The sequence below is a fragment of the Corvus moneduloides genome, chromosome 3 (genome assembly GCF_009650955.1).
Source record: "Corvus moneduloides isolate bCorMon1 chromosome 3, bCorMon1.pri, whole genome shotgun sequence".
In the NCBI taxonomy this organism is placed as follows: Eukaryota; Metazoa; Chordata; class Aves; order Passeriformes; family Corvidae; genus Corvus; species Corvus moneduloides.
In genome coordinates, this window is record NC_045478.1 from 90,081,336 (window position 1) to 90,108,081 (window position 26,746).

At 60.0% G+C, this 26,746-nt stretch overlaps 1 protein-coding gene across 5 annotated transcripts; it reads left to right on the top strand.

Moving 5' to 3' along the window:
- Positions 1 to 6,383: 6,383 nt before the first annotated feature.
- Positions 6,384 to 26,005, top strand: LOC116441115. Of its 5 annotated transcripts, none has more exons than XM_032102694.1 (32): positions 6,384 to 6,978; positions 10,095 to 10,202; positions 11,587 to 11,742; positions 12,437 to 12,568; positions 12,693 to 12,884; positions 12,966 to 13,049; positions 13,166 to 13,284; positions 13,439 to 13,553; positions 13,827 to 13,910; positions 14,233 to 14,348; positions 14,525 to 14,669; positions 14,873 to 14,979; positions 15,096 to 15,165; positions 15,344 to 15,469; positions 15,546 to 15,677; positions 15,945 to 16,201; positions 16,319 to 16,442; positions 16,609 to 16,803; positions 17,111 to 17,266; positions 17,733 to 17,953; positions 18,268 to 18,445; positions 18,744 to 18,890; positions 19,117 to 19,515; positions 21,081 to 22,586; positions 23,001 to 23,081; positions 23,304 to 23,390; positions 23,516 to 23,607; positions 23,820 to 23,905; positions 24,471 to 24,537; positions 24,660 to 24,823; positions 25,098 to 25,232; positions 25,443 to 26,005. In XM_032102694.1, the coding sequence occupies exons 1-32, from the start codon at positions 6,550 to 6,552 to the stop codon at positions 25,676 to 25,678; spliced, it is 6,246 nt and encodes a 2,081-aa protein (XP_031958585.1). In that variant the 5' UTR covers positions 6,384 to 6,549; the 3' UTR covers positions 25,679 to 26,005. The 5 variants fall into 5 exon arrangements, with proteins under 5 accessions (XP_031958585.1, XP_031958583.1, XP_031958584.1 ...); XM_032102692.1 differs by having other exon boundaries at positions 6,385 to 6,978; positions 13,824 to 13,910; XM_032102693.1 differs by having other exon boundaries at positions 6,385 to 6,978; positions 13,824 to 13,910; positions 15,099 to 15,165.
- The last annotated feature ends 741 nt before the right edge of the window (positions 26,006 to 26,746 follow it).

A 26,746-nucleotide genomic window follows, 5' to 3' on the forward strand; every position in this document is an offset into this window, starting at 1 on the left:
CATGGTCTGGTGCAGAGCCAAGCCCAGGTCATGCTGCTTGCCCAGCCTGGGGTACAGATGGAGCAGCACCACCAGGTGCAGGTCTTGCTGAGGGGCTGGAGATGTCCACATCTCCTAGACACCTTTGCACGGGTGTCTTAACGCTGACACGTGGGGCAGCACTATGTAAGAGAGAGGGAAGGGAGCACTGCTCTTAAAGAAAGGTGTCTTGTGGAGGCTGGGGAAAGAAGATCCACTTGGATAGGATGGAGTTAACTACGGAGCTGGTGGAAGTGGAGAGCAGCCTGGAAATCTGGACCCTGGAAGGGGATCAAAAGAGGTATATTTTTTCCCTGGGTAGAGCCTGTGGGAAGTGAATGTTTTCCCCTGCTTCCTTTGGGTCATGCCAGGTACAGCTAGAAGCAGAAGCCTTCCAGGAAAATGACAGTGGAGTGCTGCATGGTGGGGCTTTTCATAGCATGGCTCAGAGCAGGACTTGCTGTCTGTGCATCCTGCCCCTTGCTCCCACTCCAGAAGGACATTGCAGCCTGGATGGCCCAGGGGTGCTCAGCATTTGTAAGAGGAGCGACCTTTCATAACTTATCCATCCCAGCATCTCAGGATCCCTTATATGGGTGCCCTTTGGACCAGCCCAGCTCTCTGGGACCAGTGTCCCCACCGTGGGGCAGCACAGAGTTCTGGGGCAAGCCAGCCTGGCTCAGAGCATGGACAGGAGCTGAGGTGTGCCAGCAGGACAAAACAACCCCTCCAGCTGCCTCACAAGGCTGCCCTCTCCTATAGAGCCTCCCCAGGGCTGGATGGAGGTGGGCTGCTTGTGCTTGTCTCTTGACTACCTCTGAGCTGAGCTGCCTCCCTGTGGGGTGGGAGTACCTTAGGGCTTGCCAGCCCGGGCTTCCTGCTCCTCCATGCAATCCCAAATCCCCTGCAAAGCAAGGGCTCAGGTGGGGACAGAACAGGGGTGCAGGCATGCAGAGCTGTCCCAGCTGCAGGGCTTCGTCACGCACACACAGGCCCAATTGTAGGGCATGGTGACACCCTGGCTTTGGGATGACAGGTGCCCCTGGCGTAGCCTTACCAGAAGCCCCCTCCCTCCCTCCCTGCGGGTGCCAGCTGGCAGATCCCTTCTCTCGCCGGCCCTGGCAGCTGGCAGGCCAGTATCAGCAGGGGTCAGCAGGCAGGGGCTGCCCCAGCTGCCAGCTAATGCCACTAAAAGTAGCCTGGCTCATCCCCCTCATTGCAAAAGGGACAAGGAAGATGCCCAGCAGAGGCCTTAAATGCTGAGGTGAGGTGAGTAGCAAGGGGGCCAGAAGTGACCAAAACTGCTCTTAGCTTTGGGTTTGTCGTGGGATGGGCACTAGCCAGGAAAAGCCAGCCCAGCCAACTTCTGCCTTTCCCACACCTATCCCATAGTCTGTGTTGGGTGGGCCAGCAGCACCCATGGATACACAGCACCGCTGCTCCTGCTCCCCAACATCCCAGAATTTCCTGCACCTCATATGGCCCTGCCTCCCACAGCCCAGAGCTGCCTGCCCTTCCTGGGGGTTCCCCCTCTCCCACCAGCTGCTCATGTCCATCCCCCAGGCACAGGAGGGGGGCCAGGACCGCAGCCCATCCCCACCTGGCCCCACCAGCTGCCCCAGCAGCTGGGCTCTGGCCTCTCCCCCTTGGCTACGCTTCCCTCTGCCCCGGGCCCACGGCTGCAGGACTGTCATTCCCGTGGGCACAAGGGGCCTTTGTGTGAGCAGAGACGGGGAGTGGGGGCCCAGCCCAGCATCTCAAGCTGGGGCTGGGGAGAGCCACAGCTGAGGGCTCGTGGGTGGGCAGCAGCTGACTCTGACATGGCCCCACAGCTCCCACCCAGGCATGGCGGTGTCCCTACTACTGCAAAGGATGTCAGGGAGGAAAGCCCTCTCCTCATCCTCCTTGTCCCTCCAGCACCAGTAGCATCCTGCGGTCACTGCCAGCCCAGGAAGCAGTCCCAACATCAGTACAGAGCTGGCATCACACTAATAAGCCTTGGCACCCATGCCAAAGGATGCTAGAGGCTCAGCCACTCCACGAGGGGAGCGGGAGGGCTGGGACTTGGGGCAAGGGCCAGGAGCACCAGCCAGTAGCTGCTGCATTCGGCCTTTTTCAACAGCTGCCGTCTCAGTGCCAGCAGCAGGGAATGTGCATGGGCTGGGGCTTTCCAGGGCCTGGCCACAGTGCATTAAACAGCCTATTTATAGCACTTGTGTCCCTCCTCAGCCAGAATGGCCCGTGTTCCTCCTGCACGGGGCTGGGTGCTTGGGTGCCACCAGTGTCCCCACCACCAGCACCCTCTAGGATCCCTGCCAGAAGGGTGAGGTTTCCTATTACAAAAGACTCTTGGCCTTCCTGGCTCTCATCTTCCTCCCCTACCATTTCTGAGAGCTTCCAGTGCTGTCCAGAGCAAGATTTGCAGCAGATCTCACACATCTTGTGAAGAGGTACCCAAGGGTCATGCCCTTCCTCCCAGGATCCCTGCTAAATCCTTTGGAGATTTTATCACACAATAGCCTGTTTAAGCATCGGCTCTGTCCCCTGTGCCTCCCTCTGAGATGGCATGAGGGCCTTGCCCTCCCACGGAGCAGAGACGCTGTTCTGGGAGCAGGCTGAGTGCTGGCAGGTCACTCATGGGGTGGCTTGTGCTGGCTTTGCCTGTTGTGTGACAGGCAACAGGACTGCTCGGAAGACATTCCTTCCACAGACAGGCAGCAGCAGCCAAGAGGAGTTGTACCAGGAGGTAGCACAGCCATCTCCTGCCCAGATGCTGGCATGTCCCACACCCACGACCCTCCAGCTGTGCCTCCTCTGATGTGGCCTCCCAATGGTCCATCCTCTCCCGGAGGAGATGGAGGTGCCGGCTGGCTCCAAGCCCAGGAGCTGCCCAGAGGATGTGTGGGCTGTGAGCTCACCCCTGCTCAGCAGCAAGAAGGAAGGGGCTGGGCTTTGGACAAGCTGAATTCCCAGGGCTTTGGGATGGCAGGGAAGGGAAGAGAAGACAAGAGGACAGCTCTGCACAGTCCTGCCACCACCCTGAGGATAGGCCCCTGTGTGAGCTGCTTCCAGCCCTTTTATCTCACCAGCATTGCTCCATCCACAGGCTTACCAGAAGCCCACACCATCTTTGTGCTGCCCAAGGGCATCTCTTTCTCCTTGTTTGCCAATGTCCAGTTGCTAACTGATCATCTGAGATGTAAGTACTGTAAGTACATGTAAGTACTATGGAGGAGTATACAGTCCCTGTTTAGGCTCAGGAAGTGGATTTCAGCCCTTCCCATCAATTAATAGGCAATATGTGGTTATGCAATTGATACAATAAAGAAAACAGATGCCTGAAAGGAAGCGGTCTTGACACATACCCAGCAAAACATAAGCCAACCATCTGGTGAGGAATTTTGAGTCCCCTGGTGGAGAGGGATGAAACATAGACAAGTAAAAAGTGTTGAGAGACAGAGCAGTGACTGCAGGACCAGAAAGTCCTCCATGAATCAGAGAAGTTACAGCAAGGCTCTACGTACCTTGGCCTAGGAAATGCACTAAATCTTGCGTTTCGAATTAGATACTGGTGCAATTTTGTTTTCTTTCAAGGTTGCATTCTCTTCCCAGCTCTGTGCATGACTGGACAGAGGAGCAAGTTTACATCCCTTCATCTCTCTGGGCTGTACTTTTGCCCAGTTGTGAACAGAGGCTAAAGACCTTGACGTTCCAGATGGGGAAAGTGACTCGGGAAAATCTCTGCCTTTTTGGCAAGAGACAAAAATCTGCCTTTTCTATGAGTCCCAAGAGCTTGGCAATAAAGCCCTGTCCCACCTTCTTCCCAGTGCTGGGATGTTGCAAGCATCTGGCTCTCAAAGCAGGGTGAGAGCCTCCTGTGCTCCCTCCCTGGGAAGAAACAGGTTTCTGCAAAGGCCACACACTAGAGGCCCCTTTGTTCCCAAAGAATTTTCCATCCCCTCCCGTGTGTATCTCAACATTACACTCAGATACAATGTAACACTCAGAGGCAATGCTCCCAGGAATGTGCTGCCGCATCTCTTCACCTGGTCAGCACATCCCTTTCCCCGTGGGGTTGGAGGACAGGATTCCTCCAGTAGCGACAGCAGGATGATCAGTTCTCCCAGCTCAAGGCAGGGCTTTTCCTAGGAAAAGGCTCCCTGGTGAATAAGATGTCCACTCTCCTCCATTACTGTCATCACTAACACTGACCTGGGATGCTACAATTTTCACCCCAGTGATCCTCAGCCTGCTCAGAGGTAGGATGCTCCAAGTGCCCTCTGCACAAGGTGAGGATATTCCCAGTGGAGCTGTACTGCTGGGGAAATTGAGGCACCAAGCAAGGCTTATCCAGCATCGGCTGCAGCACAGTGAGCCCAGGAGTCTCAAGAGCAGGCCAAGCACTGCACCCACTGCCTCCCTGATCAAAGGGGAGACACTCCCTCCTGGGGAAATGTAAACCCTGGCATAGCTGCAGCAAAGCTTTGGCTCCTGCTTCCTTGGTCTGAGCTCTTCCCGCTCCCCGTAGGGCGGCCAGCACGGGGCTGGCGGCAGCGCACACTGAGCCCCACGGCCGCTGACCACAGCAGACCAGAAGCCCGGGAGCCTCCAGGAGGCCAGTCCCAAGGGGCTGACGTCAACCCCGGTCCTTGAAGCTCTGGGGCCGTCGGGGAGCTGTTTCTGGTTTCAGCACATGGTGTCCCCGTGCTGAGGCACATCCGGCCTGCTTTCCTCATCCATGGCTGGCTCCCTGGGAGGAATCCGTGGGGCTGGGAAAGGTCACCCTGGCTGAACTAACCACCCTTGGATGGGACTCACTGGGCAAGGGACAGCTTACAGCAGGCAGGCAGGGAAATGGAGCAGTAGCTTTTGGTCCCTCGTGTCTGTTCATTCTCCTAAATTCTTCTTGAGTGAGAGCCAAGAGTAGGGCCTTGGCAGGGTTTTGGAAGGGAACAACAAGGGGAGGAAATGAAGACAGACAGCCACCAGGAACAAACAAAGGTTCAGCACAGGAGGGAAGCGGAAGGGCACAGATGTGACCATGGACCTTCCTGCCTGCACTCTCACTCTGGCTAGCTTGCTCTCCCCTGGCTGCTTGCCCCAAGCTAACTCGGCTTGGGAACCCTGGAACAGAGCTAGGAAGTGCAGGACACTGCTTACCATCCTGCTCTTGAGCCACTCATGCAGCCAAATCAAAGCTCTTTCTCAGGGGAGTTCCCAACTGCTCCTCAGTGTATGATGCCTTGGGCCATCCCTTGCCCACTCTCCTTGTTGGCTCACCTGGTCTGCATTCCTGGCTCTTATGGGAGCAGGGTGACAATTGCTGGCACTGGCAGGGAATGACAGGCAAGCATATTTCGGACTCAGCTGCCTCCTCAGGGGCTGTGGCAAAGCGTTGTAGTGAAACAGAACCCCACCCTGCCAGCCCACATTTCTGTGGTGGGCAGATGTTGATCCTGCCTTGCCCCCCTTCTCGCCCCTGCACTGACACCCCGACAAATGGGGCCTCGGCTGCGAAGCAGTATCACTTTCAGGGAGTGTGTGTCGGGCCTGGGAGGAGGGGGCATTTAAATGAACAGCTGGGGGGTTTTGTTGTCCCTTTCCCTGGAGTTGTTCCTGTCGTTTGGGCTGGTGGCAGGTCCACGCTGGGGAAGCTGAGCAGTCCAGGCTGCTCCGGGATAAAGGGCTGACTGGTGTCCCAGAGCAGGAAGGATCCCAAGGAGGGTAAGAGCGACCAGGGCAAGAGGTGGGAAGGAGCCCCCTCCAGTGCATCTCCCTCGAGCCTGCCCCAAGCAGCCCCCCGCTCTCAGGGGGGTGAGGACCCCTCCAACATCCAGCTCAGCTCGGACGTTCCAAAACGTGAGGAGCCGCCGAGCACCCCGCTCCTGCAGGTCAGCCGGGGTGTGACGCCGTGCTCGCAGGCTCGGGGGCAGCATGCCCGCCCCGCCGCTGGCCGCCCCGCTGCTGCGCGCCCTGCTCGCCCGCCTGCTGCCGCTGGCCCGCCGGCGCCTGCTGCCGCCGCTCCGCCGCCTGGGGCGCCGGCTGCGCTCCCGGGAGAGCCGCCAGGCCCTGCTCACCTGCCTGCTCTGCCTCCTCAACCTGCGCAAGAAGGCGGACGACTGAAACCGGCCGGCCACGGGCAGGGACGGGACAGGACGGACCCGGCAAGGCAGAGCAGGGCGCGGCGACTCCTCCTGCCTGCCCGGCCCGCCGCGGGAGGAGGGACCGGGCAGGGGAGGGGACGCGCCCCGGCGGGGGCGGAGGGCCCGCCCAGGCAGCCGAGGCCGGACGGCCGCCTGCGTCTCGCCGCTCCGGCCATGGTTGCTGGGCCGCCCCCCGCCCCGCTGCCTCCCGCCGCGGGGCCGCCCCGCCGCTGAGCGCCCCCGCCCGCCCCGGGGAAGGAGCCGGCGCTGCCCGGGCGATCTCCATCACCCGCTCTCCCGGGCGGCGGGGGCCCCGCACCGCCGCCTCAGCCCACGGTGCCCGGGCCGGGACCGCCACTGCCCGCAGCGGGCAGCGGGGAGGGCGAGGATGTCGGGCAGCACGGCGAGGAAGGTGCAGCCCTTCACCATCAGCACCAGGCTCTCGCTGCCCAAATGTGCCGCGGACTTTCCCGGAGACGCCTGCCCCGGCATCGCCCTCGCCTCCGCGCTGGACAGCCACCGCGGCCTCCGTCGCAGCATCAACGAGCGCATCTCCCTCTACCTGGCCCACGCCCGGGCCGGCCCCGCCGCCCCCGCGGAGCAGCCCCGCAGCCCCAGCCCCGGTGAGGACGGGGGCACCGACGAGGACCGGCTGAACCGCAACTCCCTAGCCCGTTCCATTAAGAAGATCACGTTGTCCAACTGGTACGGGGACGCTGGCACGGGAGAGACAGGGGGACCCGGGAACCCTGCCCGCGCCGGCGGCGAGAGGAACCACAACAACAACAACAGCAGGACAGGGAAAGCTCAGTTCAAGGTAAGCGATCCCGGTACACTGTGCCCTGCTCTCTCCCCGTCTTCCGTGCCGTTCCCCATTCCTCGCTGCCAAGGGATGGGTAGGTCCTGGGGAGGCTGCGCCCATCCCTGTTGCCTTGTCCCCGTGCCGTCCAGGCAACACTCGCTGCAGGGCTCCTGTGGTAGTTGTTCTTCCTCCCATGTGCCCCCCACGCACGTCTCTGTACCATCGGGCTGGAGGGCAGGAAGTCTTGGCGGGTGAGCGGAGATGAGCTTTCCCCGGGGCTAAGATGAGCCAGAAAAGCCCTGCCCCAGAGCCTGGCTATGGAGGGCTCAGCTTTCGGGGTGCCTGTGATGATGCTGTTGTGTGCGGGGAGCTGGGAACTCACCTCCTCGTTTACCAGAGGGGAAACGGAGGCTGGGAGAAGGGAAGTGACTCATGAAGGGCCACACAGCCAGGCAAAGCTGGGACAAGGCTAGGAGCAGGACCCAGGGCTCTCGGCATCCCCCCCCTTCCCCCCTCCCCCGCCAAGTCTGAGCGCTAGCAGGCGCAGAGGTACGAATTCAACAGTGCCGGAGCCCGGGAGACCCCCTGTGGGGGTGGGATGGGGCGGAAGGCATCTCGGAGACGTCGCAGTTTCTGGCAAGAGCAGGCAGGAACTCCTTGGGATTTAACCCTGACCTGCAACAGCTGGTTTCCCGGCAGGATAGTGCTAGGGAGAGCCGCACAGTCCACTGCCAAAACCCTCATCTTCATTGCCAATAAAGGCCAGGCACAGCCTCGCAAGAGGTGCCGCTTCCTCCGGCACGCAAGCAGCTCCTCCGCTGGGCGGCCGGAGTCTGCGCAGCCCAAAGGGCATCGGCATGAGGGCTCCCCTCTTTCATATAAGGAAGGGACACGTGCTGGGCACGGTGGTGTGCGACTCTCAGGAGGCTGCCAGGATCGGCCCCTCCTCCCTGTCCAGCATGAGCGTGTGGAGCTGAAAGAGGTGGGCAGGCTGCAAGATGGAGCTTTGGGAGGGAAAGAGGGAGCTGGGGGGCCAGGGAAAACACGTGGGATGGCATCTGGAGGAGAGAAGGGACACTGTGTCCCACACAGAGCACGGTACTAATTTCCCAAGCATTCCCCGCAGTCCTTGGATTTGCCCTTCGCTCCTGCCCCGCAGGAATGAGGGCTCCTCCGGGATGAGCACAGTGCTGCCTAGGAGGGTCTGGCCCCGCTCTTCTTGTTCGTGGGAAGTCACTGGCGCCTATTCTATGGGAATGCGGCAAGCATATGTGCCGTGTTAATTTTGCTTCTAGCGGGGGAAAGAAGTGTTTGCAGAGGCGGCAGCTGAGGCTGCTGCACTCGTTTCACATGTGGCTTTGCTCATGTCATGAAGCCTGGGGTCCTGCCGGGGGGCGTTTAGCACAGCACCTCATGGATGCCGCAGCAGGCACAACTCCTTCTCCCAGACTTCGCTTGCTGAGAGAGTTTGTTGTTTTGCCGGGTCGAGGACCCAGCTCTAGCCAGAGGGACTGAGGAGGGGGGGCAGTCCCGGTGGAGCAGCTCTGCGGGAAGGATGAAGTCATCGTTGTGCTGGCAGCCCTGTTTTCCTGCGGCTGACGGATCGTGAGACAGGGACTTTAAATAAAGCTCCCGTGTCACCTGCAGGCTTGTCTCCCACGGCTGAGCCCTGGGGGCTGGCGTGAGACATTACTGCATAGAACTTTTTAGGGTCTTATGCCTCACAAGCACATCACATTTAGCTCCCTATCATTCCCTAAATATGCATCCAAACCTCTCAGCCCCGTGGTCAGGCAAGGGGTTGCCTTCCCCTTCTAAAACCATCCTGCTGAGTTCTCACTGTGCCTGCTGGGCTGTGATTCAGCCTTGTACCCTGCCTGTTCTTCCTGCTTGGGATGGGATGCTGTGGCATGTGGCAATGGTCTGACCTCTGCAGCCACCAGCCAGGCTTTGCAAGCCCCTGGAAAGGTCCAATGGTGCTGTTCTCCAAGGGGCTGTTGGGCTGTTTGTAGGGCTCTGAGCCTTTTTGGTGGCAGCAGCTCTAGTGCTGGGGGCTGCCATTCATGTCAGGACTCTTCTGCAGTCCTGCAGAGATGGTGGGAAGCCATGTTCTGTGGAGGGAGGGAGTTCTGACTTCTCTAGGTTCATTTCCCTTGGACAGTGTCCTCAGTTTGGAGTGGCCTGAGCAGAGGTAGGCTGGCTCTGGCTGATCCAGCACCCCATTTGCAGTGGTCTAGGAGGAGGAGTTGTCAGGGCAGCACACATTGTCCACCACCCTGTTTCTGTTGCCCTGTGCCTGCTTGGATGGCTGTTACAGAGACAGCAAGGTGGCCCCAGAAAGGGAGTGGAATGAGGTCCCTAAATCAGCCTGTTATATCCAACAGCCCAAGAAAAGATCCATCTGTAGAGGATGAGGCTTAATGCCCTTGGGCATGATCCAAACAATCCCACGCACCTCTCCTCCTGGGGCTGTGCTGCATCAAGGATAAGGTAATGTGGAGTTCATCCTGGACATCCTCTCTGTGCCTGGCTGCAGTTCCTGGACTTCCTTCCTCCTGCCTCTCCTGCTTCCACCCTCACCCCTGACCTTTGGAAGCCCTTCTCTGCAAGCCAGCTGCCCCCTTAACTTGTCTCCCAGCTAGGCTGAGATCAGGGATCAGCAGCTGAGAGGATTCAGGTTCATGATGTTGGAGTTAATGTCATCCTGTGCCCCCATGCCTCTGCCCTACTGTCCTGGAGGAGGGAAAGGAAACCTCACTCTGAGCATCCTTAGATGACCAGGGACCAGTGGTGATCACTAAACGGGTTTCTGCTGGCTTTGGAGTCAATTCAAGGAGAGAAAAGGGTATGGGGGGTACTGGGAGCTAAAATGGAGAAGGTACTGAGCAAAGCTGGTGTAGGAGCTCTTGCCACTTGCTGAGCATGTGGTGGGAGCTGTGGATGCTGTTTGGAGGAGCCTGGCCTCGGTGTATAAGGGGGGATGGGCAAGAGCCCAGCCAAGCAGTGTCTGGGTGCTGCCACAGCCACCTCCGTCCCTCAGCAGGGGGAGGTGGGTGAATGCTCCTCTGTCTCTTTGGCTGCTGGGACAGTTGAGCACTACCAGGCTCACAGCTGTGCCTTCCTGCCTCTAGGTCTTCCTCAGGAAGGATGTGGATGCAGAGGACAAGCAGCAGGAGCCTGGGAGTGTTCAGGCCAGTGTGTTCTGCTCTCCGGTGGATAGATGTTCTCCCTTCTATGTGGTATGTCCCCCTGCCCTCAGCATTAGGGGGGCCTGATGTGCAGCTTGGAGCTGAGCAATGAGGCTGCTCGCAGCCTCAGGTGTGGATGGAGCCTTGCCTCTTTCAGAGAGTGTGGGAACAAGCTGGGCATGATGGGGCAAGGGATCAGCCCCCTGCGCAGCACCCAGAGGTTTTAGTGATTCCAAGGGAGCCAGATTATGGGCTCCTCCAGCCCTGGCTGAGTCAAGAGACTAAAGATCACAGAGTCACAGGAGGGCCTGAGAATCTGTGTTGCTATTAAAAAAAAAAAAGAAAAGACAGAGGATTTCTGTAGTTCTTGTGGTTAAGTAGAACAGGCACTGGAAAGTGAGTCCCATGCTGTCAGCAGGGCAGCACATGCCAGAGTGCTTAGAGAGCCTGAAACAGTTGCCTGCACCCCACTGCTCCACAGGCTCCTGGAAAATTGTTCCCTGGTGGGCTCAGGGGCAGCTAGGACCCTGTGGGGCAGCTCACACCCAGTTCTTTCTAGGAGGAAGGGGTGTCCCAGGCTGGCCCCAGAGCAATTTCTGCCTGCTGAGAGGAGGCAACAAGCCCTGCACCTTTGAGTTCCTCCTGAAAATGCTCAGTTTCCTGTTTGCCACCAGTTAGTATGCAGTTAGATCCCCATCCCTGGGCAGAAGGGTGGGAAGTAACTGCCCGGGTGATGGTGCTGTCCCCTGGGCTGCGTGCAGCTGGGCCCAGGGCTGAGTTTGGAGAAAGGCCAGCACTTTCATTGGCTGGCCTTTGCTGTCACCCCTGGCAGAGCTGGAACCCTGACAGAGGGTTTTGTCAGCGTCTACTGCCCACAAGGCTGAGTCCCAAGGGAGATGCTGCACTCTCCACTCCCTCCAACCACTCACTGGGGATGGGGGTCTTGGGTGCCACCAAAAGAGTGGTGGGGCTTACCAGGAACCTGCCCCATGGCCCCTCCATCCCATCCCCTGGCAGTGTCCCCCTGGGTGACACCAAATGGATGCTACAGACGTGAATGCTCCTCACAGGGATGCACATCCTCAGGCTGGAGGGGCAGCAAGCCCTCTATCCATCTCCAGTGTGGGTGCTGGGACCGGCCCAGGTGCTGGGTGCCCTCCCAACAGCCTGGAACGACCCAGGGAGTGACCCACTTGAGGGACAACCCAGCAACCCCCTGCTGGCATTGCAAAAGTCACCAGTGTGGCCTTGGTAGAGGGAAGTGGTACCTCAGTGTGCTGGAGGAGAGCCCCAAATACATCAGTGAAGGAGTGGAATCAAGAATAAGGCATGCTGACCTACTTAATTTGGGTTTCTGAAATGCTCCTGGGAGGTGATGGGGAGGGCTCCCTGGGGCACCACACTGACACCCCCACCCCACCTCTGCTCCCCCCAGCTGGCAGGATCCCCAGTGTCATCACCCCAGAAAGAGAGCCCTAAGGGCAAGGAGTCTGCTGCAGCACCAAGATGCAGCGGGCGAAGCGGCGTGGGAGCAGGCCCTCTCCTCGACCTGAGTCCTCTGATAGCCCAGTTCAACCGGGAGATGCTGCAGGTAAGGGCAGCTGGGGCACTCACCCGAGGGGCTGCACAGGAAGTGGGCTGGAGGGCCACCAGCAGCGGCCTTTCATGGGAGCTGTGGGGTGGGGTGCGCAGCAGGGAGGGTTGAACTCCCAGCCCAGCGAAGCCATGGTTGTGGCATGAGATCATGTTTGGCTGCCTCTCCCTGGCTGTCAGCCCCAGGGAGAGGGGGTCAGCCCACACCAGGGCCCTGCTTCCTCTCCATGTGCGCATGCTCCTCCCATCCCCCATCCTCCTCCTCCTCCTCTCAGACCCTGTCCCTCCCCAGCAGCATGGGAACCGAGATGGTGGGAGCGCTGCTTCCATGTCATGGTGGGAAGAATGCGTGGATGTTTGCACTGGGGAGCAGGGTGCAGCGAGGAGAGATGCTTTGTGCAGGGATGTGCTGTGCCGACTGGCCTGCTTGGGCAGGCCCAGCTTCTCCTGCTGGGCTGAGGCAGATGCTGGAAAGGAGTGAGGTGCTGCACACCTGCACACCCCCATTGCCACAGATGCTGTTCTGAGTGCCTGTGCTGGCCACCTGCTGATTCCCGGAGCAAATGGGTTGTCAGCTGAACGGGTGCGCTCCAGTCCCTGTCACAGCTCCGGGAAGGTTTGGGCTTGGGTCCCCAAAGCCTTGAGATGCTCTGGTGGAGGCCCCCAGCCATGTGGCTCTTTGTATGTTGCAGGCAGAGGGCTGGGTGCGAGGCAAGCTGCGGGACCTGAAGGATGGCTGTGACCTCCAGGACTGGGAGGAGGTGGCTCAGACCTTGCAGCGGGACATGAAGGATTTCGAGAACACGCTGATAAAGCTCAATCAGGTGAGGCCAGGTATGGCATGGAGTGGCATGGCTCCCGTTACCCACAGCACCTGTGTCCCTGGGTTCTCTGCAGCAGAGGGTCCCTGGGAACCCCTGGTGCTGAGTGGGTCCCTTGGCCCCACAGATGGGCGAGCAGCTGATGTGGAGGGCAAGCCCCAGTGCTGAAGCAGTGCGGAGGCAGCTGCTGGCCCTGCAGGACCAGTGGCAGCTCCTGAAGCAGACGGCTGCCAGCCAGAGCAAAGCCCTGGGGGGGCTGCGGAGTCTGCAGGACTTTAACAGGAAAGCCGAGCAGCTGGAGGCGTGGATCAAGCACAAGGTTTGGGGGGTGGGAAGCATGGTCTGGGGAAGGGGACAGCCTGCCTGTCCCCCCATCTTCTCACACCCTTGCCTGGCCCAGGAGGAGAAGCCCTCTCTGGCAGCCCTCCTGCAGGAAAGCCCGGACAAGATCCAGCTCACCCGCCGCATCCTTGACTTGAAGCAGGTGAGAGGCTGCTGGGAGGCTGCTGGTGTGTCAGGGACACCAACCACCTTGAGGCTGGGGCGTGGCATAGGTCCCTGAGGAGGGATGCTGATGTCTTTCCTCTCTGCTTGGGCCAGGAGGAGCAGCAGTTCCAGAATCTGCATAAGGAGCTGAACAGCCTGGCCCAGAAGCTGGAGAAACAAGGCAGAAGTGAGAGCAGAAACATCTCAGCCCGGCGCAAGCACCTCAATAAAACGTGAGTGGAGGACACATGGGCTGAATAGGGCTGAGCTGAGCACCAGGAGCTGACTGACTGGGAAGCAGGACCCCCCAGACTTCCTGGCCTAGCTCTGCACAGCTCCCCAGACAGGCACAGACTGCCATTCACCTTTCCCCTTCCACCTGCTCAGGTGGCTGCGGCTGCAGGGGACCCTGAAGGAGCACCACGAGGCTCTGCAGCTGGCCTTGGAGGTGGCCTCCTTCCTCCAGCAGGCAGATATCCTGCTCGAGGCCATCCATGCAAAGGTATTTGCACTAGAGCCAGGTTCACCGTGGTATGCGGGGCTGTTGCATGGCCTGAATGAAACTTGGTGGGCAGCACCTTGCTCTTGTCCCCTGCATGGGGACAAGGTCTCCTGTGGTCCTGGAACTCTCAGCCTGGGGTTTGGGGAGAGAACCAGGGCGTGGAGAAAGAGAGCCAGGTTGGCAAGTGCAGCTTTGCACTGTTTCATTCTGCTGGAGCTGGGAGCAGGGCCTTATCCTCTTCCCACTGCTGACCATGGCCTCTTCTTACAGCAGAGCAGCATCTGCAGTGCAGGGAAGCCTGGGGAGGGCAAGCCATGCCAGGATCGGGATGTCAGGGACATAGCCAGCCAGGTGATGGTGAGTGCAAGGCTCTTCCTTGTCCTCTGAGCCCTGGGGAGCATCCTGACAGAGGGGGAATGTGTGCCTTCCCAGGTCAGCTCTGCTGCCTGCAGGGCTGTGGGCTCTGTGGGCACCCCACAGCTGCGTGGGTGGCTGAGGCTGTGTGATGGACAGGGGAGTCTCCCCGGGGGCAGCAGAGGACTGGGATCAGCACTCGCTGCCTCTTCTGCCCCCACAGGGCTGGTGATGCGTTGTCATCACACAGTCGCCCCATGGCCATGGTGGTTTGTCCCTCATCAGCCCTGTTTCCATCATGTCCCAGCTGCTCTCTCTTCTCCAGATGCTGGATGTGACTGTGTCCCAGCTCCTAAACCTGCAGCCCAGCCTGGCAGCCCGAGTCACCTCAAGGCACCGAGACGTAAAGGAGAGCTGGGCGCAGCTCCAGCAGGCACTGAGGTAGGGCATAGCTGGGCAGGAGCACCAGGGTCCCAGCCCTGACTTCCCAGCACTGGAGCCAGAAGCTTGGGAAAGACCTGGCTTAGCCCCTAGCAGGCTGTCTCTGGGGCACCAGCTCCACTCAAGGTCTCTCTTCATCCTCTGGTCCCTGGGCCTCCCTTGCCTTCCTTTCCCAGGGCAGAGAAGGCTCCAGCACGGGCAAGCGGTTCCCCAGGGGGCAAAGCTGCAGCTCCAAATGTTGAGCCTCGAGGAGATGATAGCAGTCATGGGGCTGTGGGGAAGGAAGCAGCCCCCAAATGGACAAGAGGACTCGGGAGCGTGGTAAGCACTGTCTTCCTCCAGGTGTCTTCAGCTCCTCTGCTTTGAGAAGACAAGGGAAAGGAGTTCAGGTGTTGGGCAAAGTCCAAGCCGAACACTCCTGGATCTGGTCCCGCCAGTTATGGGACGTGATAAGTGCCAGGCCCGGGACAAAGCAGTGTATGCTTTGTGCTGGCCGAGGAGGAATGGGAACCTTTGTGCCGCAGGTACCAAAAGATGTGCTGGAGAAGATGGCAGAGCACAAGAAAGGAGAGGAGAGCAGCCCTGGCTCCCCAGCAGTGGGACAGCCCCCTCATGGAGGGGACAACAAAAGGTACTGGCTTGTGGAGGTGGCTGTGGGAGCGGGACAGTCAGAGGGGACAGGGATGGGGTTCCCCTGTGCAAGGGGGGAACCTTGCAGTCCTGACTGTCCCTCTCCTCTCTCTGCTGGAGGAGGAGAGAGGCAGAGGCTGAGTGGGGGATGCGGCAGCTGGAGGCCCAAGTGCAGGACGTCTGCCAGGTAGTGAATGCGGTAACGTCTCCCCAAGAGTCCCCTTTGCTCCCTGCCCATCCAAGAGGAGACAGTGTTGGGGAAGGACTCACTTCCCTGACCCCCTCCTGTTGCTTGTGGGCATGCATGCTTGTGCACACACCCCTGGTCTGGGCACTAACCCGGCATGTCTCCTGCTCCTCGGCAGACTCTGTCCCCACACAAGGAGAGTGTGGGTATGGGAGTCCCCCCATGTCCAGTGGCGAGCCTGGAAGCAGCACGAATGCAGAAAGAGCCCCTGGCCCCCAGCTCCAGTGCCAGGGCTGTGCTCCTGGTGAGCCTGCTTGGATGTGAGGTGGGGGATAGGACTCCAGGTGGGGCCCATCCTAACTGCCATCCCTGCCTCCCAGGAGGGGCCAGCACAAGGGAGGCCTCCCGGGAGCCCTCAGGTGGAGGCCATGCTGCGGGAACTGGGGCAGTTGTGGGAGGACCTGCAGAGGAAGCACCAGGAGAACGGTGTAGTGCTGCAAGAGATCGATAAGGTATGTGGAGGCAGGGCTGGGGTGGGCACAGGGCGTGCTCCAATGGCAGCAGCTTGCTGGGGATCACCAAGCGAAGCTGCCACCTGTGGGGCCTGGAACTGCAACACTGGCACCGACATCTCTGGCTGGCCTTGCAGCTTGCACCCTTCTCCAACTGTGCTGCCAGTGCTGCCGGTGCCCAGGTACCCACAGTGCGATGGCAGCACGGCTTCTGCCCCCTCTGGGTGGCTCAGAGCCAGGCTGATGGGTTCTCTGCTCTCCCTGAAGGCACTGAGGCTGGTGGGGGAGCTGGACCAGGCTGAGCGGTGGCTGCAAGCTGTGGCTGGGTTGCTCGTGGAACCAGCCACCATGAGAAGCCCAGTGGAGCTGCGCCAGGACCTGGAAGAGATGGGCCAGCTGGAGAAGCAGCTCCTGCTATGCGGCCTCAAGCTGCAGGCACTGCGGGAGGAAGCAGCAGGCGAGTCGCCCACTGAGCACGAGGGAGCAAGGAAGATGCAGAGGAAAGTGGAGATGGTGGAGGACAAGTGAGTCCTGGGGGAAGGTGCCTCTTCTCTGGTCCCCAGGCTGGTTGGGGAGGAGGATGCTGTCCCTGAGGAGGTGCAGAGGCTGCCAGTACCTCTGATGGGCACCTCTCCCCACAGGTTGGCACACGTGCAGGCAACCCTGCGGCGCCGGGCAGCAGATCTGCGGGACTCCTTGGTGCTGTCTGAGTTCCTGCAGGACCTGCAAGAAGAGGAAGCACGGAGCCAGCAGGGATCTGCAGCGGTGAGCAGCGCGGCCGGGCATCCCTTGGGATCACACAGCACCTGGGACTGGACCGAGGCTTGATCTGCAGTTGGCAAGGGGACCCTATTGGGTGCTCGCCTCCAGCCCAGCTGCCTGGGGTGTCACTCCCCATCTCTCTTACATCTGGTGTTTCTGCTGGCTTCAGCCAGGGAGCGGCCGTTGCGGCTCGCAGGGGTCTTTTCCCCTGCGCTCAGCCCAGGCTGAGCAGCCTCCAAGCAGTGAGGACATGAGCCACCCCTTGGGAGAGCTGCAGGAGGCCGTGGAAATGCTGAATGATGCAGCGAAGGAGCGAGAGCGGGTCATGGAGGTGGCAGCGGAGACAGAGAGCCTGGAGCATCTGGTAGGGGATGGAGGCAGGGGGCCTGGGGATGCAGCTGGGTGGTTCACCTACAGCTGGACATGCCAGCTAGTTGGGACAGGGCATGCACCTCGGCCATTCCCAGTGGGACACAGGGGCATTGGGATTCATGGGGACCAGTCTGTGAGAGACTGGTGTCCTTGTCTCTCCTGTGGCTGGCACCTGCCCATTGCAGGTGCATGGCAAGGTGTCCCCAGGCTGGGGTGGGCTGGGGCTGTGTGGCAGGTGGTAGCACAGGGGGTTCCACCCTGGGGCTAATCTTCCTCTATGTCCCCTCCTGCCCATCCAGGTAGCAGAGGTATCCCCACAGCTGGAGGCCCTTCAGTGCAGAGCCAAGGCGCTGTCTCAAGACATTGCCCTAGCAGAGAATGGCTTCACCACAGTGAAGAGTGAGAAGGACCTCCAAGGGCTGCAGGGCTTGCTGAGCTGCCAGCAGGAAATGGAGGTGAGTCAGGGGAGCACGGGCAGGGAGGTGTCCCGGCTGGGTGGGGCTGTCCCAGTGAGGCACTGGCCCCCCTCTGGGGGCCCAGGTGTTGTAAGCCTTGGCACACTGTGGCAGGCTGGGATGGAATTTTCCAGCAGAGCTGAGACCTGCCTGCTCTGCTCCCCTCTGATAGCATGGGCCAGGCAAGGGAACAGAGCTTGCATCAGCTCCACTGTGCCACCACCCGGCTGCCAGCACCTCACTCATCTTCCCACTGGTGGGAAAGCGACTCATGCACACAGGGCAGGGAAGCCAGGCAGTTCTGTGCTCTTCCCGTGCTCCCCATCAAGGCTAGCTCTGCCCGCTCTCTGCAGCCTGTGTCCCAGCATCCTCCCCTCTGTCCCTTCGTGCCAGAATGCAGGGGAGCACAGCCTGGGTTCAGAGGGGTTGGATGCATCTCGAACCTTTCCTGCCTTCTGATCTTTAGCATGCAGTGTCGCAGACCCTGCAACGGCAGCTGCAGGAGCTGGAGAGGGCGGCTGCCCGCTTGCAAGAGCTGTGCCCCGCTCAGCAGTGCCCCGTCAGCCAGGAGCTGCAGGAGACTCTGTGGGCCTGGGCAGGGCTGCGAGAGCTGCTGCAGGAGACCCGGCTCCGTGTGCAGCAGGCCAGCCGGCTGCGGCACTTCTTCAAGGATTATTTAGCCATGATGTAAGTGGCAGTGAGCTGTTGGGGTTGCTTGTGTGGTGGTTGAGGGGGAGCTGGTGAGAGCATGGCATTGGCAAGTATGTGGGCAGTGCTGGAGCTGCAGCCAGGTGTGACCATGGGGAGCCTGGAATGCAGGGTTGCACCACAGCTCTCTGTTGTGAGGCAGCCCCACAGCATCTTGTCCTGACCCAACAGCCTTGCTACAACCCCACTGAGCTGCTTCCAGCTATCCCTGAGCATGGGAATGGCTTCCCTGGGGCCTGCAGGGCTGAAGAAGGGTTGGGTCGTTCCTCAACCTGTCTTTCACGTGCTCACAGCTCCTGGACGGAGGACACGCGGGCTCAGATTTTCTCTGAAAGCCCAAGCAGCTCCAGTGTCCCGGAGACTCCGTGTGAGGAACTGGAGAGGAGAATTGAAGAGAAGCTCAAGGAGTTTGAGGCACTCGCAGCAGCAGGGCAGCAGCTGGTGTCTGAGGAGCACTACCTGAGTGCAACAGTAAGGACAGGGGAAATAGGGTCGGGGGGAAATTCTCAGCACTCCCTGAAGTCCTCTGGGGACAGACCGTGAAAGAAAGAGCAAAGGGTACCCAGTAAGTGGGATAGGGGCACCTATGCCTCCCTGGGGCTGCTCAGGGCAGGAAGAAGTTTCACCCAGCAGTGGATCCTGAGATCTGAGCTGCTGTGATCCCACTCCCGAAAACCTCCTAACTTCTCTGTAGTGAGATATCCTGGTAGGGCCAGTGTCCCTGGGCCAGGGGTCCTTGCAGGCTGCCCAGCATCTCTCCTCCCCTCAGATAAAGGAGCGCTTGGAAGAGCTGCAGAGCATGCTGGGCTGGGTGCTGGTGCGCTGGCGAGCACAGAGGTATCAGCAGGATCTGGGGAGCAGACAGGAGGACAGGAGGGACCCGGAGAGCCCCTTGAGCATGTCCCCCACTGGTCAGGTGAGTACCCAGCCCTGTTGAGACTGTTGGGGAGAATGACCAGCCTTGAGGCTGAGGGTAGTAGATGCACTGGGTGGAGTGGGTGGTGCAGAAGTAGGGGAGGGATGTGTGCCAATACCTCTGGGAGTCTCTGGGGTTCAGGCAGGGCAAAGGGAAGGCTGTCCTGAGAAAATACCTGGCTCCAGCAGCCCTTCCTTCATGTTCCCTCTCTTGCCTTGCTCCCCAGGAGCAGCATGCTTCATGTGCTCCACCCCATCTGGAAAGCATCCACAGTCCAGCGAAGTTCATGCCTTGCTCTCTCCTCGAGCCTGTGCAAAGATTAGAGCCAAAGCTTCCAGGGAAAACAGCCATCTCCCCACCAGCATCAGGCCTCTCAGATGCCCCACCAGGAGTGGAGCAGAGCTGGGGGGAGCCCAGCAGCAAAACACCCCACAGTGCAGAACCCCCCAAGGAGGCTGCCACCTGGGATCCTGCCGAGACCTCCACGCTGCTGCTGCCACCGCGGGGCCCCTGCGGTCTTGGGGGGACGGTCAACCTCATCCTCAGCATTGGCAAGAAGGGCGAGAAGAAGAAGGCACAGCCGCTGGCCAGCAGCGAGCGGCCGGGGGAGGAGGCACTGCCGACGGTACGTGGGGGATGGTAGGCGGCTCTGGCAGAGCCACGGGCAAGCAGCCACACAGCCAGGGCCGCTCTCTGGAGCTGTGCCCCATGCAGACTGGGGGGCTGTGGGGTAACTCCCAAGCTGAGACCCCTCTAGGCTGTTTCTGAGTGAGCTGCTGGGACTGTGTCAGTCTGAGAGGGGCCTTTGGCCATGCTGATGCTGAGTGATGCCTTAGAGCTGAGGCCGGCTTGCGCCACCCACTTTGCCTGCGCTCTCCTGCTGCAGCTCCTTGCCCACTCTGTCCTCAACTCTCTGTGTGTCTCTCTCTCTGCCCTTGCTCAGCTCCCTGCCACTAAACACTCAGGCTGTAAAACCTTTTGGAAGCGTTGCCAGGGGCTTTTAGGAAACACTTGGGGTAGTTTAAAGCGAAAAAGAAAGCCACCTCGCCAGCTGGTGGAAGAGGTAATGTTCCGGGGAAGGCTGCATGCTGGGCAGTGTGGCTGCATGGTGTGAACCTGCCTGCCACCAACTCTCCTGTCCAGGCCACTGTGCTCTGTTGGCACTGGTCCAATGGGAGAGAGAAAACCCTTCTGGTGCTGTGGGGTCCAGAGTGTGGGTGCTGGGACAGGTGAGGAGGGGGCCTCAGGTAGGGCTTGCTGCAGTTTGGCCCTTCGTTTAAGTAGTTTCGGTAGCCATGGGAGGTATGGCTAGCTGGTGGCCAGTGGGAGAGCCTCCCTGCTCCATTGCTGGGGGACAGCAGCAGTTCCTTGTGTAGCCAGCTGAAGGGGCAAGGGTGGCTGGGGCTGTGTGAGGTGCATGTGTTGCGGGGGCGTGGGTCTCACTCCAGGTTGCTTGGCTTGTAACCCTGGGGCTGGGAGTCTGGTGATTTGTTGGGGCTTGCATCCCTTTGTTGCTCCAGAGCCTGTGCAAAAAGGTCTGTGTGTGAGGAGCCCCAGGGGCAGCCGGGCTCAGAAGCCCAAGGGAGAGGGCAGGAGGACAGAGAGGCCAGAGGGCACTGAAGCAAGGTGAGGGGCTGCTGGGCTGCCAGGAGGGTTTTGGTAAAGGGCACCATCCAGCCAAATGGATACAGGGGGACACTGCTTCAGCTCCTGCAGACTCTTGCAGCTGGAGAGGGTCTGTGAGGAAGGGACAGGGAAGAGTCTGCACTCAACCCCTGCCCTTGCATTCATTGCTTTACTGCCTGGAGCATGCAGGGCTGGCAGGGGATGGACAGCAGTGACTGCTGTCTCAGTAGCCACCCAAAAGTGACAGCTTGGAGGTCAGCAGTGCCAGGGAAAAGCTGTATGGCAGAGTCACCCCCAGCTGTACCACACCTGGGGGACTCCATCATGGGCAGATTCCCTTGTCTGCCTCCACCCTGCCTGCACCACAGTGGGAGCAGCCCTCGGGGGACTGAGGTGAAGCCATGTTGCTCCCAGCACTGCACGTGCTGCTGGTGAGCATTTTTGTCTGCCTGCCCCTGCTGCTCCCTGCTTTCCCAGATGCAACATGGAAAGGGGGCAGTTGGCACAGGGTGGTGGAAGCTCCAGCGATGGGAATCACCCCTCTCTCCTTCTCTGTTTCCTCAGGTGCAGGTGGAGGCCAGGAAAACCTGCACCGCAAAGCGGCCACCCGCTGTTGTCCGCCACCCTCCAGCAGCCAGCGGTGGGATGCCGGCTGTCTCCCACACCCTGCCTAAGGCCAGGGCTGGCTGTCTCTTCAACAGCCTGCAGCGGCGGGAGCAGGCCAGGGCAGAGCAGGCCCGGCTGCTGACTCTCCAGGGCATCATGGGTGACAGCTCCCTGCGGCCCACACCTGAGGAATGCTATGGCCCCAGCAACACATGGCCTCAGAAGTATGGTCGCAGGAAGGAGGGGCCAGGGACAGCTGCTGCTGGACCCCAGCTTGGGGAGCTGCTCCTCTATGTCAGGAACCCGCTGGTGCAGGACATCGATGCTGAGTGTGGGGCAGCCCCCCAGAACCCCTGCCTGCCTAACCCAAAAATCACATGCCCCCGTCTTTCCCTGGGCTCTGTGCTCAGCCTGGAGCTGCCACGGGACGCAGTGGTCCTGGGGTGCCACCGAGGGGCTGTGGCACAGCAACAGGAGGCAGAGGGGCAGGAGCAGAGGCAGGATCAAGGGGTGAGGCTGTGGAAGCCCACAGGCACACATGGAGTTGAATGGCAGCAAAATGGGCACAGTCCCCAGGGGCCCAGCAAGAGGCTGGGGACGTCCCCCAAGAGTGAGACAGGAACATGGTTTGAGGAGGTGAGCTTCAACCCCAGCTACAGCCAGCAAAGGGCACACTGTGCTGGGAAGGAGCATTGGAACCCGCAGCGCCCCAGCAGCACCAGTAAAGACCTCCTGGACTCGAGACCAAGCCGGCCGTCCCGTGTCGGTATGGGGGATGAGCTGTCCACCCGCTTTGGCCACAGTGACAGCCCCGGTGCCACTGGCAGGGCCAGGCATCACAAAGCCGCTTGGCTAGAGCTTGGATCATCCCCTGCCAGCATCCCAGGCAGGGCTGGAGCCATCCCTGGCCCTGCCTGTGCACAGCAGCCAGCCAGCAGCAGCCAGCCCAGAGGGTCCCCAGCTTCCCCTGCTGCCCTGACCCAGCTCTCTGTCTTTGAGTGGGCACTGGGGTCTCCAGAGCCCCAGAGCCCTGCACTGGGCACTAAGGAAGTCTGCCACCCTGCCCACAGGCAGTTTGAGGAAGAGGAGGAGGAGCTGCAGGCCATCTGGGATGGGGCCCACGAGCGACAGGCACAGAGCCCACCAGGAGGCAGCTGTGCCAGCCACCGGACGAGCAGCAGGGCAGGCAGCTTGCCCAGCCCCAGCACCACTGCTGGTGGGCCCCTCATCCTCTCATCAGCCAACAACGTGCTAGTGGCCAAATTCACCCTTCCCACCACTGCCCAGCTGCTCCACAGCCCGTCGGGAGAGAAGAGCCCCAGAGTGGAGCGCAGTGGCAGTGGCAGCCCCAGCAGGCTCAGGGTTTCCCCCCACATGGAGGAGCTGGTGTCTGCAGCCCCCTTGGATGCCTCCAGCGCTTGGAATCAGCGGAGTCACGGGCAAGAGGGGAGAGAGAGCAGCAAGGTGAGATCCACAGGCCAGGGACTCTCCCTCAGGGTCAGGTAGGGGGCTGGGGAGCACCCGAGGCAGCAGCTGGGTTATTCACTCCAGCAAACATAACCTGTATTTGGGGACTCCCCAACTCCTGTGGCCCCTTTTCTTCAGCTGGTGGGGAAGGGCTAGGTGGGGTATTTGGGGTCCCTGCAGCACACACATTCCCTGCCAACCTATAGCCTTAGCAAGGCAGCACTTCACCTCTGAAGCTGACACACATCCCAGCCCCTGCCCAGGTGAGGAAGTTGTTCCTGATTGTCATCCCACTCCCACTTTGGCATCACACACCAGGGATGGGTCAGATAGACCCCATGTGCATGATGGAGGCTGAGCTGGCACTGCCAGCCTCAGAGAAGTTCTTTCTCACCCTCTGTGCCCTTGCAGGTCCTTCCTGGTAAAATGGAGTTTCAGATGATGGAGGGCACGCTGGAAAGGAAGCACGTATTGCAGGCAGGAGGGAGAAAGGTACAGACATGGCTGTGGGGCTCCTTTGGGACAGGGGTGCTGGGACATGGCGGAGGATGGAGGGAAGCCAGGGATGTTCCTGGAACTACCACGGCAGTGCTGCTGGCCATTCTGGAAGGGCAGAGCCTCAGAGGGGCTGAGTTGCATTTTGAGTGGCATGAGACCATCTGTCTTCTTACAAACCTGTTGGCATCACAGCTGTCCCCTGCTTGTATCCCACAGGCCAGCTGCCGGGCCTGGGGCCTCTTCCACGCCGTGCTGATGAGGCAGACACTCTGCTTCTACCAGGACCGCAGGGACAGCCTCAAGGTGCGGTGGGGGAGACTGGGGGACATGGGAGGGGGCTGGCAGCAGGGTGATGGCTCTGGGCCCCATGGCCAGGAAGGCAGAGCTGTCCAACCCCACTGTTGCTCTTGCTTTCCCTTATGCTGCAGAGCTCCGTGGTGGCCCTTCCCCTGCACCTCTCCGGGGCGGTCTGCACCCCAGATGCCGAGTACACCAAGAAGACCAACTGCTTCAGGCTTCAGTGAGTTCCCAGTCCAGGGCAGTAGCCACAGCCCTCCCCAGTGTGGGCAGACATGTACCAACACCCCCAGGCAGGACCAGCTCAGTCCAGTGCTTAGATGAGGATTTCCTTCCTTCTTTCTCATCTGCTTCTCTTCTTTTCTGGTCTGGTGGGGGCTGTGGCATCTGTACTCCACATCACTGCTGACCTGTTTTCTCCTCCTCTCCCTGCAGGCTGCAGGATGGTTCTGAATACCTCCTGAGGGCCCCCACCCAGCCCCTCATGAATGAATGGGTCTCAAAGCTGCAGCAAAACTCAGGTGAGCAGCCCTTGCTGGCAGAGCAGGGACCCAGCTCTATATGGTTACCATGTTTGTTCAGCCCCTGCTGAGTCCTTTGATACAGAGGGGGGTCAGAAGAGAAGCAGCACAGCATTGCCCTCTGATTTATGCATCCTCCTAGCCTGCCTTGGGAACAGTAGTTCTCTGCCAGGCAGGATTTGGAGGCTTTGTTTTCACACCACATACACAGCTATAAATCAGGAATAGCACAACTGACGTCAGTGGTGCCTCAGCAGCAAAAAGCCCGTGTCAGGAAAATTATAATTGTGCCTTGGTCTTCCTCCATATCCTCTGGGCCTGGAAATGCCTTGCTTGCCCTTGAGGCAAGGACACCTGTGATACTGAGGTCTTCCTGCTGCTGTATCCATACCTGAGGAGTTCAAGCTCTGTTCTGAGATCCTAGGCTGGTTGTCAGGACCAAGAGCAGGCACTAGAGCAGGAGGTTGGAGGATGCAGCCATGCAGCATGGGCATTGGGATCAGGGACTGGCTCTATGCAACAGTCCTGTATGGGACATCCAGCAGGATGTTTGCTGTGCCCCCAGGTTTCCCTGAAGTGGATTACTTCCAGGCGGCAGCACAGCATGTCGAGGGCACTGCTGGTACTGGCAGGTGAGTAGCCAGGAGCTGGCCAGCTGGGTCTTGTTATGACTCTCTCCCACATTTGCCAGTGTGTGCTGCTCCAGCAGGACATTGGTGGCCAGTCTGGTTAGCGAAATCTCTGCTACTTTCAGTTTCAGCAAGGTCTCCAGCCCTGGGAGCTCCCACCTCCAGGGACATCACCAGGTGACGACCACCAAGAGCCAGGAGGTTGTGGTGTTACCCTGCACAAGCACACTACTGCAGCGGCCTCTGGGCAGCCAGGATGGCCAAGTCGATGGGACTGTGGAAGCAGCAGGTGACTTTTCTGTCTGGTTGGGTTGCCACTGTCCCCCAGCTTCTGTTCCCAGCCCAAAGAGGTACATGGCAGACAGCTGGGGGAGGCTGAAGGCTGTCAGTCAGCCTTGAACTTGGTGGTATCTGGGCTAGGAGTCTCAGGGCTTGGGGAAAGGAACATTTACTTCACTTCCTGGGTTACTGAGATAGTCATACATTTCCCTCTTCTCTTTGGGGCTGACACAGGGATGTCCTGTGGTGGCCTTGCCTTGTGACATGTGTCCATTCTGCTTCAGAGAATGCTCAGGGGACTGGGCACAAGGAGCAGCAGTGGTCACCCAGGGGGTCCCCCGGGCTGTGGGACAACATCTGCCCAGAAGACGACTATGGGCTCGTGGCCAACAAGAGGAGGTCCTACTCCTTCACCTCAGGTACAGTGCTGATTTTGCTGTCATCGCCAGGAGGTGGCACCACTGCCTCTGTCCTCACAGACAGCCGAGGACAGATGCGATGCTGCTCCAGCACGCACCTGGTCCTACATACCTGTGCCCTTGGCTGCAGCCCCCATTTGGGGAGGGCCCTAGAGGGTTGCCAGTGCCTGCTGGCACCCTGCCCCTACCACTGACTGCTCCTTCTTGCAGCCACCTACCAGAAGATCACCCCGCTGGCTGTGCCCAAGGAGCCGGTGGAAGCTGGGAGCAGCTACTCTGTCACACTGTACATAGGGGAGCAGGTGACAGCCATGCCCCGGGCACGCTGCCACTCCTTCATGGCCCGAACAGGGAGCCCCCGGGACACACTTGGGGAGAAGACCACCAGCCCACCTCGCACCAAGAACAAATCTGTCTTCAAGAAGTTCTTTGGGAAGAAAGAGTGAGCCCCAGACAAAGGGGGAAAATGCCCTAACCTGCCTCTTATCCTCTTCTCGGGCCATTCTGGCATGGTCTCTACTCCCAGCACCAGTTCACAGCTCACTGCCTCCCCAGGGGCAAAAGGCTGTGCCAAATGGCTTTAGCCGGCCCTGGGGCTGCCCTGTGCCCCAGCCACTGCAGCCCCCAGCCTCAGCCTGGTGCTGAGCACCCCTCCTGCCCAGTGCTCTCCCTGGGTGCTGCTGGTTCCCCAGGCATCCTGATGACACACAGCACAAGCAGAGGGGGGTGGATGATGGTTTTTATTAAAAAATAAATAGATGTTTAGTCTGGGAGCCTTTTTGTCCAGCAGCACCCGTTGGCACAGGAGGAAAGGAGCTCTCTGCAAGGTGGTCCTTGCTAAGGAGTCAGGGAGCTTCAGATGAGGAGGGGCCTGCAGTGAGGTTCAGTCCTGCTTGGGGGGAAGCCTGAGCCGTTCGGTGCCTCTCACGAGGATGCTTTGTCCTGTGCTTCCTCTCTGCCTGCACTCAGCCCAGCTAATCCCACAGGCTATCAGGGCCCCTTTTCCCTGCCCTGGGAGCTCAGCAGGGCTGTCACTACCTACAGAGTAAATACTCCTGCCTGCACAGTGTTGCCAGGCCTGCCCAGCCGTGCTCTCTCACAGGATGGCTGCCAGCCTAGGTCACAGCAGGTGAACACTGCATGACATGGACGGGGCCAGGGCTGTGTGGCTAGACCCCCATTGCTGCAGCCCAGATATTTTTGCAGTAACTTCACCAGACCATGCCAGTTTCAACTGCCCCAATTGCTGCCTGTACTGGGAAGGGGAGAAAGCAGCTGGTCCAACCTGCCCTGAGCCTGTACCAACCCAAGAGGGAGAAGGGGAAGTTTCTAGGGTCGTGGGTAGCAGATCCTCTCCCTGTTGGGCTGTGAGGCTCAGCTGTGCGCACCACTCGCCTCCTCAAACACAGTGTGGGGCTTAAAATAGAAGCACTGGCTGCAGCCCAGCTCTGCAGTAAGGGCTGGGAGAGCAGAAATGCTCCCGCCACCCCATCTCCCTCCTGCAGTGTTCCTGG